Source organism: Mus pahari, chromosome 3 (genome assembly GCF_900095145.1).
Source record: "Mus pahari chromosome 3, PAHARI_EIJ_v1.1, whole genome shotgun sequence".
NCBI classification, from domain to species: Eukaryota; Metazoa; Chordata; class Mammalia; order Rodentia; family Muridae; genus Mus; species Mus pahari.
In genome coordinates, this window is record NC_034592.1 from 110131394 (window position 1) to 110153663 (window position 22270).

At 40.6% G+C, this 22270-nt stretch overlaps 1 protein-coding gene across 4 annotated transcripts in view; it reads right to left on the reverse strand.

Moving 5' to 3' along the window:
• The window catches only part of Sppl2a (signal peptide peptidase like 2A), a 41544-nt gene that overhangs the window by 9434 nt on the left and 9840 nt on the right, over positions 1-22270 (reverse strand). The window contains exons 6-16 of one of the 4 annotated variants that reach the window (XM_029536778.1): positions 21728-21879; positions 18505-18601; positions 17668-17769; positions 15723-15804; positions 15156-15230; positions 12471-12527; positions 12239-12292; positions 11641-11743; positions 7995-8069; positions 4795-4955; positions 3795-4090 (exon numbers count right to left, since the gene is read on the reverse strand). In XM_029536778.1, the coding sequence (XP_029392638.1) occupies positions 4028-4090; positions 4795-4955; positions 7995-8069; positions 11641-11743; positions 12239-12292; positions 12471-12527; positions 15156-15230; positions 15723-15804; positions 17668-17769; positions 18505-18601; positions 21728-21879 (1021 nt within the window). In that variant the 3' untranslated portion in view covers positions 3795-4027. Of the gene's footprint in view, positions 1-3794; positions 4091-4794; positions 4956-7994; positions 8070-11640; positions 11744-12238; positions 12293-12470; positions 12528-15155; positions 15231-15722; positions 15805-17667; positions 17770-18504; positions 18602-21727; positions 21880-22270 lie in introns of those variants that run through there. The other 3 variants (XM_029536779.1, XM_029536780.1, XM_021193913.2) reach the window with 3 other exon arrangements.

Here is a 22270-nt window from a genome sequence, read left to right on the forward strand (position 1 = left end):
TACAAATATGTAGGTTGGAGAGATGGCTCAGTGGTGAGCACTTGCTACACTTGCAGAGGACCATCAGAGTTTGGTTCCTGGTATGAACCTGTAACTCCCCCTTCAAGGAACCTGCTAGTTTCTGCAGGCAGCTCCCCACTGAGCATAAATACATCTTAAAATGTTTTAATTAAAAACACAAGTGAGAGCTGAGCTGAGGAATGGTGCCAGACTTTGATAATCCCAGCATGCAGGAGGCTAAGGCAGGAAGAATGCTGAAAGCCCAAGGTTATCAGGGACTACATCTGAGCTCAATACAGCCCAGACTACCAGGAGACAGAGGCCCTGTCTCAAAAGAGTCAAAACCTAGACACAGACTGGGCAGTGGTGGCGCACGCCTTTAATCCAAGCACTCGGGAGGCAGAGGCAGGCGGATTTCTGAATTTGAGGCCAGCCTGGTCTACAAAGTGAGTTCCAGGACAGCCAGAAAAGGACTGTACAGAGAAACCTTGTCTCGAAAAACAAACAAACAAACAAAAAAACAAACAAAAAAAAAAACAAAACCTAGACACAAACCAACCAAGATACTCTGCAATGAAAACACACAGAAAAAAATGACTGCAGTAAAAACAGTCAACAGATGTTTAGAACATTGATTGCCAATAACATTAACGTATTCACTAAGTAGAAGAAAGACCAGATGTGTCATAGTGAACATATTTACCATTTCCCAGAAAATCCTGTAACAATAAATGTGTGGGTAAAAATTAATGATAAAAAAATGGCAGCATGGGGCTGGAGAAATGGCTCAGTGGTTAAGAGCACTGACTGTTCTTCCACCTGAGTTCAAATCCCAGCAAACACATGGTGGCCCACAACCATTCATAATGAGATCTGACGCCCTCTTCTGGTGTGTTTGAAGACAGCTACCGTGTACTTAGATATAATAATAAATAAATCTTTAGGCCAGACTGTGCGGGGCCGACCTGAGTGAGCAACCTTCATTCCCAGCAACCACATGATGGCTTACAACCATCAGTACATCCACAGTGTACCCATATACATAAAACAAAAAAACAAATCTTAAAAAAAAAAGAATGGCCGGGAGTGGTGGCGCATGCCTTTAATCCCAGCACTTGGGAGGCAGAGGCAGGTAGATTTCTGAGTTCGAGGCCAGCCTGGACTACAGAGTGAGTTCTAGGACAGCCAGGGCTATACAGAGGAACCCTATCTCAAAAAAAAAAAAAAAAAAATCGCAGCATGTATAATAGGATATTAACATACAGCTAGTAAGAGAGTTTTTAAAACAAGAAATTATAAATGAAATACATAAAAATAGAAAAAGCAGGGGTTAGAGAGATGGCTCAGTGGTTAAGAGCACTGACTGCTCTTCCAGAGGTCCTGAGTTCAATTCTCAGCAACCGCATGGTGGCTCACAACCATCTATAATGGGATCTGATGCCCCCTTCTGTTGTGTCTGAAGACAGCTATACTGTACTCATACACATAAAAAAATAAATAAATAATTCTCAAAAAGAAAAATAGAAAAGCTAGTGGGACCATCTCACAGCGCAGCCATCCCCCTGCAGAAGGAAGTGCAGTGTTCCACTTACAGCTGGGTGGCAGGATTCTCCTTGGGTTTGTTTGTTTGTTTGTTTTTTGAGACAGGGTTTCTCAGTGTAGCCCTGGCTATCCTGGAACTCACTCTATAGACCAGGCTGGCCTCGAACTCAGAAATCTGCCTGCCTCTGCCTCCCAAGTGCTGGGACTAAAGGCATACAGCACCACTGCCTGGCACTCTCTTTGTATTTTTAACATCCCAAAATTTTCTATAGCATATATTTTTATAATAAAATATTTAAGAACTGTAAAGATGGCTCATCAGCTATATATTGTTCTCACAGAGGACATATCTGACAATCTATTCTGACTTCTGAAGGCATCTACACTCCATACACATGCTCCCAATATACATAATTAAAAGTAATAAAAATAAATCTATAAAAAATACATAGAGCTGCAGTGAAGGGCTTCCTTACCAGTAAAAGTGAATGTTATGAAAATAACTGGCATACATTGTTTAAGATAGTGTTTGTATTCAATATCAGTTTTAAATCCTACCCTAAACAAGGGCTTGGTGCCTGTCCTGGAGTGGTATCTGTGTAAGCAATCTGACTTCCTTGCCGTGGTTTGTCTCACTTTTAGTCCAGTGCCCTGAGCTGTGGAACTCCCCTCCTCAGGTCTGTCTGAGGTGTTCTGTCCTTACTCAGTGATTTCGACACTGGCACTCACACACTGCTTCTGGGTTGGCTCTGACTCCTGCCTTGGATCCCTTTCTGGTCCTATAGGCCCTCTGGAATATTAAGTGCCTCATGCTGGCTCTCCACGCCTATGTACGCTCTCCTTCAGAGATCTTGAGTCTTCCTCTTCCTCTCCCCACTCTGAATGCATCATCAGACCATATTAATTATGCCTCTAAGTTTCTCTTCACAACCACCACCTCATGTAATGTGGCTTCTAAGACCCTACGTCCTCTCACCTCCAGCTTTCATTCCCTCAACACTATAGCTCCCAACCTCCCGTCAGTTCTCAGAACATGCCAGCTCTCTTCCCTTGGCACTGCTGAAGACATGGTTCCTCTATGATGAACAAACTGCCCACTTCTAAATGAGATTTGACAGTTTTTTAGAAGCCCTTCTCCAAATCACCCAATAACTTGCCCTGAATCTTCAGCTATAGATGCCCTATCCCTAGAAACCATGACACTTTGTCATTATCAATACACACAGTACACTTTATTGCTATGACTCTATCTACATTTCCTAGTAACTGTCACAAAGTTGCAGGAGGAGTTTTGCTCATAACTTGTTCATCCTATAGAGTCAATATCTGAAGTCACAGTTACCTCATGCTCAATAGTCATTAAATGAAGAAATATAAAATTATTAAAGAGAATAAAAAGCCATTTTTCAGATAATATACTCAAAAGTTAGTAGTTTAGGACACATTTTCATCTCATTAGTTGATTGAAATAGGGTCTCTAATTTGCTATGTTTGAGGTTAGCCTTGAACTCCCATCTTCTAGCCCCCACCACCCAAGAGTTTTGACTGGAGATGTGGGACACTATGATACTCTTTTATTTAAATTAAAAAGAAAAATCTAGGGCGACGGTGTGTGAAGAGATGGCTCAGTGGTTAAGAGTGCTGACTGTCCTCCAGAGGTCCTGAGTTTAATTCCCAGCAACCACATGGTGGCTCACAACCATCTGTATTGGGATCTGATGCACTCTTCTGTTGTGTGAAGACAGCTGCAGTGTACTCATATAAATAAAAAATAAATAAATCTTAAAAAATAAGAAAAAAGAAAATAGAAAAATCTAAGCCAAGTGGTCATGGCTGCAGCATACACCTTTAATCCCAGAATTTGATAGGTAGAGGAAGGTGGATCTCTGAGTTCAAAGCTAGTCTGGTCTACAGAGTGAGTTCCAAGATAGCCAGAGATACACAGAGAAACCCTATCTCAGAAAACAAAAAAATAAAAAAATAAAAATCTAAACTTGCCTACCATATGGGAGCTTTAATTTGACCTCCAGCATTAGGGGGAACCAACATAGGTGTCATCTTCATAGAAAAATTATCAGCCACTTTAATATTCATAGTTTTGTGAAGGACCCTGTGGCCATAGATACCTTTTGTATACATTAATGTGGGCTCACGCAATAGCACTGATAAGCAGTCAAAGTAGGTATTATTATTATTATTTTATTTAAATCTCAAAAGGAAATTATAATATTTACCAGAAAGAATTCCAGTTATAAAAGCCTGTGACATAATGTTGGCTGTCTCTTCTTAAACACTACAGAAGATGCTGTGAGCCATCTGAACTGCTTCTCTGGCAAGAACGTCTGCAGCCACTTCCTCCAAGGTGATGACTGTTGAGGTGACTACTGACATGTGTGGGGGCAGATGGAGGGGGCAGGTCACTCTACTAGCGCAAATCAGAAAATCAGAAATAATGCTTGACAAACTGCCTCTAGGAAGGGAGGGGTCAGTGTAGCGGCCTGAACTGAGCAGGCGAGGCTTTCTTCAATTTCAATGCAAAACAACTTCTCTGGAATTCCAAAAAACATGTAGGAAAGAGAGAGAGAGAGAGAGAGAGAGAGAGAAAGAGAGAGACAGAGACAGAGAGAGAGAAGAGTTTTTACCTCTGTTAAAAATAAAACAACATATTCTGAAAATTATGATTTTCTTTGTTATATGAATTTTAAAGCACAACCTTAATATTGAAGTTAGTTTGGTACATTCAAATACTGGATCGAACATGTGTGTTACTACAAACTTATAAACTTTTGGTTTACTTTGGTTTGGTTTTTGTTTTTTCTAGACAGGATTTCTATGTAGCTTTGGCTATCCTGAAACTCACTCTGTAGTCCAGCCAGGCCTGGAACTCAGAGTTTGCCTCTGCCTCCCAAGCGCTGGGATTAAAGGTGTGTACAACCACTGCCGGGCTTCACTATAAACTTCTATTGTCAGTTTCAAAGCCCAGTGCCTATTTTCCTAGTAGCACCTTGCGTGCTACTTATGTGAACTTGAATGCGACGCTGCAACGCTGCGATGCTGCTGTGTTCTCCAATGTGCTCCCACAGGAACTTCACAGTCCTTTCGGCACTAACGATGGGCACCCCTGCTGCAGCAAGTGGGCTTCAGCAGGACTGAAGAGGAAGAACTCAGTGCATTCTGGGGTGATGCTAAGTTCCCGACATATAGAGTTGCTGGAACCTAACAGTGGATGAATTATAAAGCACAAGCACATACCTGATAGCTGCTGCCTTTCCAGAACTTTCTCATTTCCTTACGACTCCAAGCAACGACTGAGACAGTAATAAGTGTACAAGGTACTAAGTAGAGGAGAGCAGGCTGTCCTGTCTTCATCACCATCAGGACAACAAAGGTAATTATCATGCCAACAGCATAGGCTGTAGGAAACAGAAGCGCAGGTCAGTTTTACATGTTTCAAGGAATGGGATTTCCTTCCCCACTAAAATATTAGTTTTCAAGTATTTCTGAAGACATCTTTACGTAAGACTTAGATTTAAAATTATGTGTTTGTGTGTGTGTGGATTCGTGACCGTGGGCGCAGCCTCCTGGGGTTAGAGGTGTCAGATGCCCCAGAACGGGCACTGGGATTTTATGATTGCCTAGGACTCCAGCTCCAACGCAGTCTGATGCCCCTGACCTCTTCAAGAACCTGTGCTTACCTTACTGTGCATACCCACACAGAGGCACACACAGATGCATAACAAAAATGAGCCAAATCTTAAGTTTGTCCTAATACATACTACAGACGTCCTTAACTATTACATACCAAATATCATTTGGATGTTTCCTACTGATCTGGAATATTACTTGAATGTAGGATCTCAGGCAATTTAGTCTAGTTACATAAAACTGAGGTGGTGGAAGATAAGGGAGGCTGAGTGAGCTTCCCAAAGTTACACTGCAGAACTGACAAGCACCCTAGCACGGCCTGTCGACTGAGTGTCCCTGACTTGTGCTGGTTGGCACTGGGCATTACTGCCCTAGAGGATGCTGTACTCAGCACCTCGAGTTTCTTTCTCTTCCCTGTATGGAGTCTGTCTCCCCTCCCTTCCCTCCCTCCTCGTCTCCTCTCTCTCCCCTTCTCTCGTGCTCTCTACACACCCTCCTCTTCCCTCTCTTAGCTTTCTTTCACACTGTCAGGGGGACATCTCTAGTGGCATTGTTCCCCGACAGCACAACACAGAGATTTAACGAGAAAGCCTTCAGGAAGAACTGTGGCTGTGGTGCCGGCCATTTGTCTAAGCACTCAGAGCTGTGGATACTGAAACATCTATGCAGAATAGTCAGAGGTATCGGAGCTTTTTCTTTTAAGTTTCCTATTACTAGCATTTCAATAACAGAAACAGAAGTAATAACTGCCTGCTATACCAGATAATTAATAAAACATTAATACATTTACATAAATTCATGGTTATCTATACACAATGCTAAAAAAATCAAGTAATAAACATTTACTGCTTGTGTTCTGGGCATTTAATAAAATTATAAAACTATATATAAAAACCTCAACTTGTTTTTTGAGACAAGGTCTCACTATGTAACTCAGGCTGTCCTAGGATTTGTTATGGAGACCAGGCTAGCTTGTACACCAGGCTGGCCTCAAACTCAGAGAGATCTGCTTGCCTCTGAATGCTAGAATTAAAGGTGAGCTCCAACACATCCAATAGAACCTCAACTTTAAATTTAAAGCCTCTAAAATCTTGTGATATAAAGTATGGTTATCCCATTTATTTTTTTTTGTTTCTGAGTCGGGGTTTCATGAAATGCAAGGCCTTAAATTTGATACACAGAAGTTTATAACCTTGAACTTCTGATCGTCCAGAGTCCTGGAATTACAAGTGCACACCCATCAATCCTGATTTTCTCTTTTTATCTCTTTTTCTTGCAGTACCATGGGGCGAGGCCAGTGGGGTAGGATGGGTATCTAAGACAGTGCTTCTCCGTGTAGCCTGGCTATCCTGGGCCTCTGTAGACCTGAAGGCCTCAAACTGGCAGACCTACTTTGCTCTGCTTCTGAGTGCTGGGCTTAAAGGTGTGTACCAAGCTTAGATTTCTTTTATTATTTTATGTGTATGAGTGTTTTGCCTACATGTAGGTATGTGCACCAAGTGCGTGCCTGGGGCCCTAAGAGATCAGAAAAGGTTGTTAAATTCCCTGGGACTGAAGTTACAGACAGTTTTAAGCCACCATATAGAAACTGGGAATTGAACCTGGATTCTCTACAAGAGAAATATACCCTCTTAACTGCTGTGCCAACTCACCAGCCTAACATTTCACTATTTAAAACCAGAAAATGGTTGGATGGTAGTAACAAATGTCTCTAATCCCAGCTCTCAGAGGCAGAGGCAGGCAGATCTCTGGGATTGAGGCCAGCCTTGTCTAATCTGAGTTCCAGGATGCTGGAACTACACAGAGAAACCCTGTCTCTAAAAAATAAAAACCAAACAAACAAAAGACCTCAAAGATGGTTTTAGGTCGGGTGTGGTGGCACACGCCTTTAATCGGAGTACTTGAGAGTCAGAGACATGTGGATCTCCATGAGTTTGAGCACAGCCTGGTATACAGCCAAAACTATACAAAGAAACCTGACTTGAAAAGCAAACAAACCAAAATAATTTGACTATCCCTTACAGGTTATTTGAATGAGCGTTGGTTTACATAAAAAAGTACTCGTAACTTTTACTAATTTGCTGTTTAGTTTATCTCCAATGCTACTTACCTCCTCACCAAAACTGAGCTCTTTAGACCAATGCTTGCACTGTCAGTAACTCTATTTTGGGAAACATTTGTGTGAACCTTTGACATTTACTATTTATTTTCTATCTGTATTTATGTATTTATATTTAGTCAGGGTCTCATGTACTCAAGGACGGTCTCAGACTTCTGTAGCTGAGGAGTCTTTTTTTTTTTTTTTTTTTTTTCCTTAAATGGGTTCACTGTATCTGCCTTAAGACAAACCTTAAGAGGACAAAGGATGCCATTACAGATGGTTGTGAGCCACCATGTGGTCGCTGGGAATTGAACTCAGGACATCTGGAAGAGCTGTCAGTGCTCTTAATCACTGAGCCATCTCTCTATCCCCAGCTGAGGAGTCTTTAACTACTAGTCCTCCTGCCCCTGTCTCCCACATGTTGGTATCACAGGTCCACGTCATCACACTAATGTATGTGGATCTGGGCATCAAGCCTTAGATGCTATGTATGCTGGGGCAAGCACCCCACTAACCAAACTACGAGCCAGCCTGACATAATGTCACATTTAAATACTTCTTATAGCATTATGCCTAGGGCTAAGCACAAGATCATCTACAGCACTTCATGTGGAAGTTCCACAAAGGAAACAGGCTACTACTTTTAGCCCTTTGGCTTTTTCTCCAGACAATATAGCACAAGATAATAAAAAGAAACAAACTTTACCAATTGTGGATGAAATATAGTATATAGAGGAACCAGTCTGAACATCGAATCTTCTACAATATGCAATCAACAGGCCTAAAAGAAAACCCACATTATTTTCTTAAAATGGTAACAACATTACAGATTCAACTGTTAGAATGGGCAACAATACAGGTTGTTGAATTTCCCAGGTTTTTTTTTTTTCCATTATGAGAGCATTTAAGTATCTTAAATTAAAAATGAACTTTCATATGTCAATTTTTAAAAATTTGATACTTTAAACATTTCCCACAGGCCAAGCAACAGTAGCTGAAGAACATGAACTTTATTAGCTGCTCAATATGCCATGGTAAAGAGAAAACATTTTTATGTTTCATATATATATATATATATATATATATATATATATATATATATATATATATTGAATAGACAAATGGAATTACACAAACTCTTTCACACAGCAAAGGAAGCAATCAGTACAAGAGATAGCCTATACAATGAGAGTATCTGCAAAACACATCTAATAAAGGCTGGTACCTAACACATGTGAGGATCCCAAACAAGCCAACAGTAAGATAAACAACGAGAAAAACCCAACAAGAAAAACCCAACGAGAAATAGGCCCAGGACTCATCAGCATTGCTTGGGTCTGCCTAAGTGATTGAGAACAAACAAAAAAATTAAAGACAAACCAGGCCCAGTGACATTAGCTGTATAATTCAAGGATTCTGGAGACTGAGACAGCCTGGGCTACATATCAAGGAAGCCTTAAACAAACAAACAAACAAACGAACAAACAAACAAACCTAAGATGTGATCAGTAATTCCAGGACTGGGCAGATATCCAAAGGAAATTAAATTAATATGGTAAAGAAACATGTTTGATATTCAGAACAGCCAATATATAAAACCGATCTCAGTACTTACTAAATGAATGAATGGATAAACAAAATGTAGTATGCATGTAAAACCAAGTAATATTCCTCTTTTCAAAAGGAAACTGGGCTACAGGGATGACGCTTGCTGCAGGTATTGTCCTGAGTTATCTGTTTATGATCTCAGTGCTAAGGGGGGGGAGATAGGTGGATTTTAACAGCTGCCCAACCTACTTGAATCAGCAAGCTCCATATTCAGTGAGGATCCTATCTCAGAAAATAATGTTGAGCTGGACACTGGGCAGATGGCTCAGTAGTTAAGAGCACTGGCTACTTTTCTAGGGGACCCGGTTTACCAGCACCCACTTGGTGGCTCACAACCATCTGTAACTCCAATTCCAAGGATCTGGTGTTCTCTCCTGACTTCCATAGGCACAGCAATGCACTTGATATACAGAGATACAGATAGGCAAAACATCCATAAACACAATAAAGAAATAAAATAAATGAATAATATTTTATAGAGCCAGATATGGTGTGGTACACAACTCTAATCTCAGCACTCAGGAGTTTGAGGCAAAAGAATCTCTGTGAGTTCAAAGCCAGCCTGGCCCTACATAGCAAGTTCCCCCAACACCTAGGGCTATGTAGAAAGACCCTGTCTCAAAAAAAAAAAAAAAAAAAAAAAAAAAAAGCCGGGCTTGGTGGCGCACGCCTTTAATCCCAGCACTCGGGAGGCAGAGGCAGGCAGATTTCTGAGTTCGAGGCCAGCCTGGTCTACAGAGTGAGTTCCAGGACAGCCAGGGCTATACAGAGAAACCCTGTCTCATAAAAACAAAACAAAACAAAAAAAAAGAAAGAAAAGAAAGGAGAGAAAGAAGAGAAGAGAAGAAAAGAAAGAAACAAAGAATAAATAAGGTAGACAGAGAGGGACATCAGTCTCCATGCACACCAACACATGCGCGCACACACACACACACACACACACACACGGGGGGGGACACACGGGGGGACACAAGGGAGGGAGGGAGGGAGGTTGGGGGACATGAAGGAGTGACAAAGTAGTGGGGAGAGAGAAGAGCAGACAAGATGAAAATCCTGTCATTTGTGGGAACAGCATTATGATCAATCTGGAGTACACTCTGTTAAGCAAGAAGCAGCCAGCCATAGAAAGCAAACATTTATTATCTCACTTGTAAATAAAACTTCAAAGACTTAACTCACAGAAGCAGAGTGAAACAGTGGGGCTGGGGAATATTTAGGGAAGGAAATACTGATCAAAGGACACAAAGTTCACTCAGATAGAAATAAGTTCCAGAGATTCATCAAATAGCACATGAATGGTAGTTATAAGCAATACATTAGTCTGGAAACCTGCTGAGTGGATTTCAAGTGTTCTTGACAAAAAAAGGTGAGGTAGTCTCTGTCAATCATCTTGTTATTCCATACTCTATACATACTTCAAAACTATGTCTTATATAAAAAATACTCATTTTTTCAATTTATATAAACAAGCAAATACATGAGAATTTAAAAATACATCAAGAATAGTGACTTTAAATGATGTTTAGAATAATGACTGAAGTTTTAATACAAAGAATTGTATTTTTCCCGGGCGTGGTGGTGCATGCCTTTAATCCCAGCACTCAGGAGGCAGAGGCAGGCGGATTTCTGAGTTCGAGGACAGCCTGGTCTACAAAGTGAGTTCCAGGACAGCCAGGGCTATACAGAGAAACCCTGTCTCGAAAAAAAAAAAAAATTGTATTTTTAAAAACATTTATTTATTTATTTCACAAGTTTGAACATCGATTGTGCCTGTATGTATGTCCACGTATGTATGTGCACCATGGTGTGCCTGGTGCCTGTCAAAAGAGGCATCAGATCCTCTAGAATTGAACTTGAAGAGAGTGCCAGGAATTGAACCTGGGACCTCTGCAAGAGCAAGTCTGCTGAGCCATCTCTCCAGCCCCAATACTAAGAATTTTAAAATGAAATACAAGCTCTCACTGATATATGCAAATATACAAGCAAAAAAAAAAAACTTCTCAATATCTATTTTTTGAAAAAATTTGTTGAACATCACTAAAGAAGAAATCTCATGTTGTATGTATTAAATAAGTATTTTTAGATGTGTATCTCCAATGTTTAGCCAAGGTAAGTCTCTTTGATCCTCCCTTCCACAATTCCCCCATATCTAGCCTGGGTCTTACATCCAGTGTCCTAGCCTAGGCTGGTCTCCCTGACTGTGCTTCTCAAACTTCTAGGCTTCCAACAGGTGCCTGTCTGCCCCCAACCTACAAGACTACTATGACTGGCTTCCCACTGGATTGTCTTTTATTATAAAGCCATGTAAGCTGAGGTTCTTTTTCTTTTTCTTTTTCTTTTTTTTAGGTTTTTCAAGTCAGGGTTTCGAGTCAGGGTTTTAATCCCAAGTGCTGAGATTAAAGGCGTGCGCCACCACCGCCTGGCTCTTTTCTTTTTCTTCTTCAAACCTATCTTGATGACATCCCTAAAGCACTCCCTAAAATAAAACAAACATGTTCTTCTAGATGAGGATAAATGGATCCTTGTTGTTCCAAGACATCTTTAAGCGGCAGACATTTTACATTGGCTGTCCCAAGGACTGATTTCTCTTTTACCCTTCACAATGCACTTTTTTAAAATCTTTGTCATTGATCCTAGTTCTAATGACAGCCAAAATATAGTGCCTTGTAACTTTTATCAGATATTGTGAATATCATCCTTAAAACCATAAGTATAGTTTTGCTAAAATTATTATATTCACTCACCTGGTACAATGATATCTCCGAAACCCAATACTGAAACAGGCACGGAGCACACACTCGTGACTGAGTAACCCATCAGCTTTGGCACCCTGATAACTACTGGCAACTGTAGGAAAGAAAAATAGAGACGAAGGGGAGGGCAGGAGGGAGAAGGAAAGGGGAGGGAGGGAGAGAGAGAGAAAATGAACCAGTAAATCTCTTCCCAGTCTTTCTTTTAGGAAGAGAAACACTGTAGTAATCATTTTGATGTTTTTTAAACTGACTATTTGAAAAAATTGAACTTAAGATGACATAAACAAACATACACATACATAATACATACATGGACTCTGATTGTACAAAAAATTTGAAGGAATAAGACACGTAGTTTTAGGAAATTATATCCAACACATGGAGGATGAACGATATGAATATACTTCCCCCACAGCTAACCTTTAAATTTTTATTTTCTGTTTACCAAGAATAGGACTCAGACCTTGACAAGTTTTGTTGTGTTGTTTTGTTTTGGTCAGTCTATATTTTTCTCCCACCCAAGGAAGAGCCTCCTCAGAGAGGGTATGATTTAAAGTCCAATGAACTTATCTGAAAATACAATCCTTACTTTCTCATGGGGAGCTGTGTGCAGAGCAGTGGCTTCCACAAAGTTTCCATCATTCTAGGATGAAACCCAAGTCAATAGGTATTTAATAATTTAGAATAACTAAGAAAATGGCTATATTTGTGAGAAAGAAGTTTGATAACACCTTAGCATGCACCCGTGACCAATGAGTTACAGTAGGAAACAGACAGGCAGGCAGGAACCGGGGGAGCGCTGCCGTTCACACCATCCCCACCTTTTCAGCATTCTCGAAAGGCCCAGCAGCAAGTTCCACCATGATGCTCTCACCATTCTAAAGGGAGGAAGAGATGTCATTCAGTCATCTAAAGAATAACCTGTCACAATGCAAGGATGACTGACAGCCCACGGCACACAGTCTACTGCCAACTGAACATGGGCTATCAACTGCTTCTTCCTCAGACTCTACAAACAGCAGATATTGAATCTGAAACAAAATCCAGATAGCACACCACTCCACTTTTTTTTTTCTTTTTTTTTTTTTTTTTTTTTTTTTAATTTTTCGAGACAGGGTTTCTCTGTATAGCCCCAGCTGTCCTGGAACTCACTTTGTAGACTCTGTAGCTGGCCTCGAACTCAGAAATCCGCCTGCCTCTGCCTCCCAAGTGCTGGGATTAAAGGCAAGTTTAAGATCAACAGTGTTTTCCTTTTATTAACTGCCTGTAGAATATTCTACAGGACTGTTTTGTTTTGCACCAAATAAATTAATACTAGCTTGGACAGCTTTGTTTTGCCTCAGGATCTCACTATGTTCCCCTTGCTGGCTGCCTAGAACTCGATTTGTAAACTAGGTTGGCAGAAAACTGTGACAAACCTCCTGCCTCTGCCCCTGAATACTACAATTATAGGCATGTTCTGTCTTGGCTGGCTTGAGAACATGCTTTTTTAAAACACCCAGTTTCAGTCACAGCTCACATTTGTTGGCTTAAAGTTTTTCACATTTTCTTTTTGTACTACTGCTGCTCCGTGATGGCACTGAGCAAACGAGCTCACCTTAAGACATGGGCAAGTGCTTGTGAAACAGTCTGAGTGTGAATACTTCGGGATAGTTTCAAATCTTTATTTCCTAGTTGCAATTTTAGCTCCTTCACAGCTTATATGTTTGTCTTTATGGCTGGCAGCAACTGTCTGTTTTTACAGTATTTTAATAGATGATATTTTGTTTAAAGAAAGGATAAAAGCACAGTGGAGGGGGCTAAGGATGTTGTTTTGTGGTAGAGTGCTTGGCTAAAATACAAAGGTCCTGGGTTCTACCCTGAGTACAGCACTAACGATAACAAAGGCTAATGGGAAGAAAAATAGTCATCATCAACTATGAAATAGCTAAGAGACACAAAGAATAAAGGGCCAATGTAAAGTTATAAGGCAAGGTACAAAATAAAATGGTAGAGAAAATGGGAGCACTAAACAATAATGAATAATATGTTACTGATATGAAAAAGACCAAGACTGGAAACTGAACAAATAATGAATGGCAACTGGGCTGGCCTGCTCACTCTCTCACTTGCTCACTCGCTCACTCGCTCACTCGCTCACTCACTCACTCGCTCACTCGGCACCTTTCCTCACTTTGTTAGAGGAATGGTAAAATGGGGGAATGCATGACTTAGGAGCTTCCAGCCACAGAACCATAGGACAGACAGAATGGACAGAAATTAAAGTGAGAATGAGAAGTCCTGGACCGAGTCTTTACTGAGGTCAGCCTCACCCTGGTTTCAAGGAGCAGCCTGGATACAGGAGACCTTGTTGGTATAGAAAGATCAAGTTGGGCCTGGCAGTGGTGGCACACCCCTTTAATCCCAGCACTCAGGGGGCAGAGACAGGTGGATCTCTATGAGTTCAAGGCCAGCTTGATCTACAGAGTGAGTTACAGGACAGCCAGGACTGGACAGAGAAAACTCATTTCAAAAAAACCAATAATAATAAAAATAGCTTGTTTTTTTAAAAAAAAAAAAAACAAACAACAAAAATAAAAAACAAAAAACAAAGATCAAGTTGAGTTCTTCAGCCAAAGGAATCCTAATGACGTCAAAAGCTGGCATTGCTTCTCAAAGTAGACTGGGACCTAAAGCCCAGGAGGGGCTGCCAGGCCTGCAGAGCTGGCATGCTGATGTTTGCTATTCTCATATTAGTTCTCAGAAATGAAGGTATCAATGACACACCCCCTCCCTCTTTCCCTCCCTCTCTAAACTGTCCACAGTAGACACTGACTGTAAGAAAGTCCTACTTGTAAAAGGAAAGAAAAATTACAGACATTCTCCCTTTATACTAATCAGAAGTTCTTTGTGTCCTCTAATAAGCAACTGAAAGCTTGCGTATTAATATACCCTCTAAATAAAGACCGATTTCAAAGGTAATTTCCTGAAGGAAATTAAAGTTCACTCTGAAATACAAATCTGCAGAATCAACAGTCTCTGGAGAGAGTAGGGTCCCTTCTTGAGGCTGGCAAGATGGCTCAGCATCAAGAGCACCCACTGCTCTGGCAGGGGGCCTGGATTCCAATACCCACAATGGGTGGCATCTGCAGGTCTGGAACAACAGTGCCAGGGGAAAGAATGCCCTCTGTGGGCCTCTGTGAGAACCAGGTATGCATGAGGTGCACATACACCAGGCATGCATGAGGTGCACATATACACATGCAGGTATTCACTTATACACATGAAAGAAAAATAAATACTTAAGAAAACATGTAAGGAGCTGCATGTGCGGGGAGTGGTGACATGTGACTTTAATCTAGAGGTAGGCAGATCTCTGTGAGTTCAAGGCCAGCCTGCTATACATAAAGAGTTCTCTACCTGCCAGAGCTATGCTGAGTAGACCCTGTCTCAAAGCAAACAAACAGATTTAAGAAAAAAAGTTTCATCATCTTGAAGGCATCATCATGATTTTAAGATGGTCATACCTTTGTGATGAAGGGTGTTATGAAGACAAAGAACACATCGTAGATGAGGAGAAGGCCTAGCAGTATCACACATGACTGTCAGAGAAAAAAGGAATTTAAAAGATCAAATTCCCCACATCTAAACTAGCGCAATAACTTACTTTGCAAATAAAGTAAGCATGGAAATATACATTTGAATGTTATTTTAAAAGGTATTTCATGGTTATCACTATGTAGAATTTTATTGCACATGCCATTTAAAAAATCTTTACTTCCTGCATCCCATTTGCTTAGGAACATCTCTGATCCCCGATATTTCATCTCACAAGGCTTTAAGGAATGAGCATGACTGACAGAAATGCGCAGCTGGCCTGGCCTGGGTTAGAAGTGAGTGCAAACAGGCAGAATAAGCTTTCTGCAGCCTGGGGAGTGTTCTGCAGCTCAAGTGGATGGAAGTTACAAAAGCCATATGTATATCTGCGACATTTCAAGAGTGTAATTAAAATGAGTTTGTCTTACTATATGCAAATTACACCTCAATCGTATTGTTTTAAAATTATTACAGCTCTATAAAATAACATATTTTACCATGAAATTGGGTAACTTCATTGTTTTAATTAAGTTGAGACAGAAAGCAATTCCTAAGATATCCTGTAAAATCCAAGCCCACCTAAAAAAAAAAAGAGAGAGAGAGAGAGATCAACCTATTATTTCATTCCATTATCTTCAGAAGAAAGTTAAATAAATAGGTCATTATGGTTATGCCATTGTGGTTATGGCTATGAGCTATCTCCTCATATCCTCTCTGCTCGGCCAGCTACTGTCCTGGCAGAATAATGATGCCTAGGCTCCCTCAGCGGAATGTCAGATACAAGCACACATTCACCTTAATCTTTGCAGTTTTACATGCCTCCTTCTACACAGACAGCTGCCAATAAAATCCTTGTGTTCGTATCTAGTCAGGTTGAACACAAAGCAAAAACTACACAATTTACTTATTAGAAATTAACATGCAGAACTAGCAACCAATGATAAACTCAGTAACTTTGGTAATTATAATAAGATTTCTAGTCAACGACTTTATTAAGAAGTCATTAAATATGTTACATATTTTTCCAGGTTTCCCTTCCTGCTGTGGTTAGACCTGGGTTGGCATGACGGCTCAGCAGGAAAGACACCTGTGATCAAGCTGGTACCTTGAGCTGGATTCCTTAGGCCCTCTGGGTGGATGGAGAACTGACTCAAGTGTCCAGAACTGTAGAGTACCATCCAGTTATGCTGTGGCATGTACACACATCTCACACACACACACACACACACACACACACACTAAACGCTTGAAATTATTTTTTTGGTATTTTGAGACAGGGTTTCTCTGTGTAACCCTGTCCTGGAACTCACTCTGTAGATCAGGTTGGCCTCAAATATTCCATATATTCTTTTACATTTTGCTTTTATGGTGGTTAGTTTTGTCAATGTGACACCATCAGAATCATCTAGGAAAAGAATCTCAAAGAGGAACTGGCTGGGTTGTATTGACTTCTGGGTATATCTGTGAGGCATTTTTGTAACTTGGTTAACCAAGGTGGACATACCCTGGATGTGGGGCAGCGCTGATCCCTGGTTGGTTTCTGAACTGGATAGATGCAGAGATGAGGCTGAGACAAGAAAGCACCTGTGCACACACTTCTCTGCTCTCGGCTGTGGATGTGATGTGCCTAGTTGCTTCAAGTTCCTGCTGCCTCGCCTTTTCATCAATAACAGACTAGCACACAGAACTGTGAGCTACAATGAACCCTTTCACCTCACTATTGCCTTTTGGCAGGGGATCAGATTGCAGTAACAGAAATGAAAACAGCCGGGCGTGGTGGCGCATGCCTTTAATCCCAGCACTTGGGAGGCAGAGGCAGGCAGATTTCTGAGTTCGAGGCCAGCCTGGTCTACAAAGTGAGNAGTGAGTTCCAGGACAGCCAGGGCTATACAGAGCAACCCTCTCTCAAAAAACAAAAAACAAAAAAAAGAAAGAAAGAAAGAAAGAAAGAAAGAAAGAAAGAAAGAAAGAAAGAAAGAAAGAAAGAAAGAAACCATGACAGCTTTTTTTCATTTAAAAACCCATTCTGGAAATCAGTGTGGACACCATCTGCTGAGGTTATAAGACACTACACTGCCACACACCATAACTGAGCATATTTTAAGTCTAGGTGTCTAAGGCAGAACCCGATTACCTTCCCTGCATGAGCTCAAACCCTTTGCCTAAGATCTGTTCATTTGCTGGGTTTGATGGCCTATGCCTATAACTTCCGCATACAGGAGACAGAGTCATTGCAAATTTAAGGCTAGAGTTATAAGTTAGCAATGGGGTTCATACAGAGATCTTGTTAAATAACTTATTCATGAAAAAACAAATTACCTTGTTTTAAAATAGGTTCTTGAATAAAAACAAAAAAATCCACAATAATCATAATGAATATGATTCAGGAAAAGATATAACACTATGCATCCTTAAATTTAGAGTAGGTTAGAGTTGTCATACCTATCCTCATTTCGAAACACAGCCCACACCACAGCAACTGAGATGCACAGTCCAGAGAGGAAAATCAGGCTCACTTTAATGTTTTTGCCACAACACAAAATTCTGAAAAAAAAAAGTAAATTTGTGCTGTAGATAAAAAAATAATGTTCACTTGATACAAAAAAGTGCCAAACATTAACAAGAAGTGGTTGCAATATAAATCTTGTCATGATTTTTACATAAAACCAATGAGGCATAATAACCGCTTCAACAAAACCCTCTGGTAACAGAAGTGCTGCCGGTGCTTTCCAGGACTGATGGCCACCAGCCACAGATGGCTACTGGACACTTGACATGTCTCAGGAATTCAATGTAAAGATCCCAAACACATCTGGGGATGGTGGCACACGCATTTAAGTCCTAGCACTGAGGTAGTGCACACCTTGTCCCTGCACTTAGGAGGCAGAGGCAGGCAGACAGATCTCTGTGAATTTGAGGCCAGCCTGGTCTACAGAGACAGTTCCAGAACAACTAGGCTCCCGAGAAACCCTGTCTCATAAAACAAAACGAACAAAAAAAAATCCCAAACACATTATTGACTTTAAACTCAGACAGGCATAAATACAATGTATCTTTTTTTTGTTTGTTTTTTTCAAGACAGGGTTTCTCTCACTTTGTAGACCAGGCTGGCCTCAAACTCAGAAATCCGCCTGCCTCTGCCTCCCGAGTGCTGGGATTAAAGGCGTGCACCACGCCCAGCAATACAATGTATCTTGAATATACAGTCTTAAAGCAACACCTCACTTTTCCTGTACTAAGCTGAAATACTAATTACATCATATTCTAACAGATACTTACGTGCACTGTCCACATGGCATCCTATGAATCAATGCAGAAAGACAGTTGTACAGGCTCATTGATGATGCTATGCAGAAAATTGCTATCATAACATAAACTAGAAAAGAACAAGACAGATGTTAATTCCTTATCTCTCTTGATTAGATCATATTTTCAATATAGTAACTATATTGTTATCTGATGTAGTTGCTAAGGTGCAAATATACCAAGAGTTTTAAAACAGAATGTGGTACTTGTGGTTTTATTTCCATGAAACACTAACAGGGTTGCTTTATGTGGCTGAAGATGGTTCTACATTCAAAGTGACAGTTTATTACAAATATTTATAAATACTTAATTTAACTGCAAGAACAGAAGGGCTGATGAACCTCTGTCAGATGTGCATGTCTGTGTATATGTAGGTATACACATGCAGGCAGATGTAGAGACCAGAAGACAAACATGGCATCATTCCTCAGATGTCGTGTTTTTCTTTTAATTGTTTGAAACTGAATGAGTCACTGGCCTGCAAGTTTGCCAAGCCAGACCACCCTGACTGGCAAGCTCTAGGGATCAACCTGCTTCTACCCAGTGCTAGAATGAAAAGACTGGAGGCAGGGATGGGGTGGGGCATTTTGCAAGGGTCCTAGGACTGAACTCTAGTCTCCCTTGCACAGTAAGCACTTCACCAACTGAGCTACTCCTCCCATTCCTCTTTTTGTGCCTCGTGTACTTAAAACTTGCTGTACAGCCAAGAATAACCTTGAAAACCTTCAACTTCTGATCCTTCTCTCAACCTCCGGAGTTCTGGCATTACAGGTGTGCAGCACCACATAAGGTCACTTTGACCCCTGGGATTGAACCAGGACTTTGTGTATATTAGGCAAGTACTCTACCAACTGACTTAATTTCTCTGAGTGATTAAGAAACAATTTTTTGGTAGCCTTGGCTGGTCTACAGCTTGCTGTGTAGATCAGGCTTGAAATTGTAGAGATCTGTCTGTCTCTGCCTCCCCAGTGCTGTGATTAAAAGCATGTGTCACTGGACCTGGCTTTGGATTAATAAACTATTAATAAGATTTTTTTAGAAATGTAATTTAGGGATGAAGATAAATATCTGCCCTGGGTATCAACCAAGCATCTTACCCATGCTTTCCTATGGAGAATTTATCTATAACAATTAGACCTATGTTCAAACCAAATCCAACCAGGCACAATAGCCACCAGCTCGAGACTGACTTTGGTTGTACAGAAAGTACCACTCTAGCCAAAGCTACACAGAATAATGTTGGCTCAAGGAGAAAAAAAAAAAGAGCACAAACGAAAAACATTCAAATCCATTCAAAGAAACTTCCTTGTTTCAATGAGATACCAAGGTAGTAAAATTTGACGGGCATTATATACTATCCAGATTTATTTGAAAATTGTTTAAAGACATTTTACTACTGTGTTGTTATAAAGAGGGAGGGGTTATAATACCTTATAATATTCCTTTTATGGACATTCTAGAAAATACTATGATAGAAATACAAACTGTAGCCAGGCAGTGGTGGCACACGCCTTTAATCCTTTAATACAGAGAAACCCTGTCTCAAAAAAAAAAAAAGAAAAGAAAAAAAAAAGAAAAAAGAAAAAAGAAAAAAAGAAAGGAAGAAAGAGAGAGAGAGACAGACAGACAAGCTGTTCCTCCATTTTCAAGGCCTATTTGGTTCAGATGTGTACTAAGGGATGGGGGGTGAAAAACAGGCTGATCTAAACACAGCAAATTTGGGGTGGTTTGGATGCTCGTATCTAACAGGTCAAGTTCATGACACGCATACTGGGTTGTTGTAAGGACTGGATAAGCTAATGTATGTAGTCATGGACACTGCATGAGTCCCTGTGATCACTGGTTATGTGTGTTAAGGGGAGCAGTGGGCAGACACCCCATGGCCTGTCAACTGGATTTTAGTCTATCCTATGCCAAGCTGCCTAACCCAGGTTGTCCCAGCCTGGCAGAGATTATACTTCCTGGGGCCATGCTGCAGCTTTAGTGCCCCATCCAACACTGTGCTGTCACTTTGGAAAGGATTCCACATAAGGAATAACTTTATCGTCACTTAGTTCCAGCTAGTTTTGTTTTAAATGTAAGGAGTTTACCAGAAAGCATTCTCAAGTCCACGTCAGTTACTTTAAGTATATCTTAAATCTTTAAGTATATCTTAATCACAAAATGGCAAGGAAACTTCCAAGACAGCCAAGGCTACACAGAGAAAGCCTGTTTCCAAACAAACAAAAAGATAAAGAAAGCCTTAACAATTTAGTACAATTCTGTCAAGTTATAATACACTATGAAATAGCAGCCATCTTAGTCATGAAAACTCATTTAGGTAAACAAAATCTTGCAATATCACACAAAACATTGGCCAATCATACTTTAATTCTATGTTCTGGAATAATTATGAGGTTGAATGATTTTCTTCCCACATCAAAAATTTCCCTTGTAACCTGGGCACAGTGATGTACACTTTTAGTTCCAGCACTTGGGAGGCAGAGGTAGGTCAACATCTGAGTTCAAGGCCAGCCTGGTCTACAAAGCAAGTTTCAGGATAGCCAGGGCATCCATAAGAAACCCTGTCTTGGAAAAGAAATTAATTTGTAATTCTCACTAAAAATTAAAATATGCTTTAGGGTAGAATAAGTATCTTTTAAAAATTATTAGTATTTTAAGTATGTACATATATGTATATATGTGGGTATGTACATGTATATAAGTGCCTAAGGAAGCCAGAGGCATTAGATCTTAATGGAGCTGGAATTACAGGTGCTTGTGAGCTACCTGGCATGGTGCTAGGAACCAAACTGGGATCCTTCACAGAGCAGTACATGCTCATCTCTCCAGTCCCAAAAGTTTAGTTTTTGAGATAAGGTCTTACTACACAGTTCTGTGGCCTAGGCTGAACTAGAGATTACTACGTATCCCAGGCTGGCCTCAGCCTCTTTTTTTTCTTTTCTTTTGTTGTTGTTGTTGTTGTTGTTGTTGTTGTTGTTGTTTTTCGAGACAAGCTTTCTCTGTATAGCTTTAGCTGTCCTGGAACTCACATTATAGACCAGGCTGGCCTCGAACTCAGAAATCCGCCTGCCTTCGCCTCCCGAGTGCTGGGATTAAAGGTGCGCGCCTCCACCCCCGGCTTCGGCCTCAGCCTCTTGAGAAGATATACACAGATATACATTCAAAGCAGCACACATAAAATCCCATTTCTTACCAAGCCACCTGTAGAAGAAATACAGTAAGACAATCATTACACAGCAGATGACCACAAACATGACAACCGTGAGAGGACTGAATGTTAAGTAATCTTCCTTCTTTTTTCTTGTCTCTCTATCTTCTGCGTCTTCCACTGACTTCATGTTTTCCCTGTATAAACACACACAGGAAAACATCAGCAAGCCTTTACCAAGTACAGTTATTTTTAAAAATCCCTTTCTGATGAGCCAGGCATGGTGGCGCACGCCTTTAATCCCAGCACTCAGGAGGCAGAGGCAGAGGCATTCAGATTTCCGAGTTCGAGGCCAGCCTGGTCTACAAAATGAGTTCCAGGACAGCCAGGGCTATACAGAGAAACCCTGTCTCGAAAAGAAAAAAAATCCCTTTCTAACACCAATTGAAGGTTAATCACAAAGGTAATGGAATAATAATGTAATGTAATAAGGACCAGAGAGAAATACTTAATCTGGAAACTGAAACATCCTCTATTGCTACTCTCCAGAGATAATTGCTATTACATGACTTTGGAACAAGATTTTTT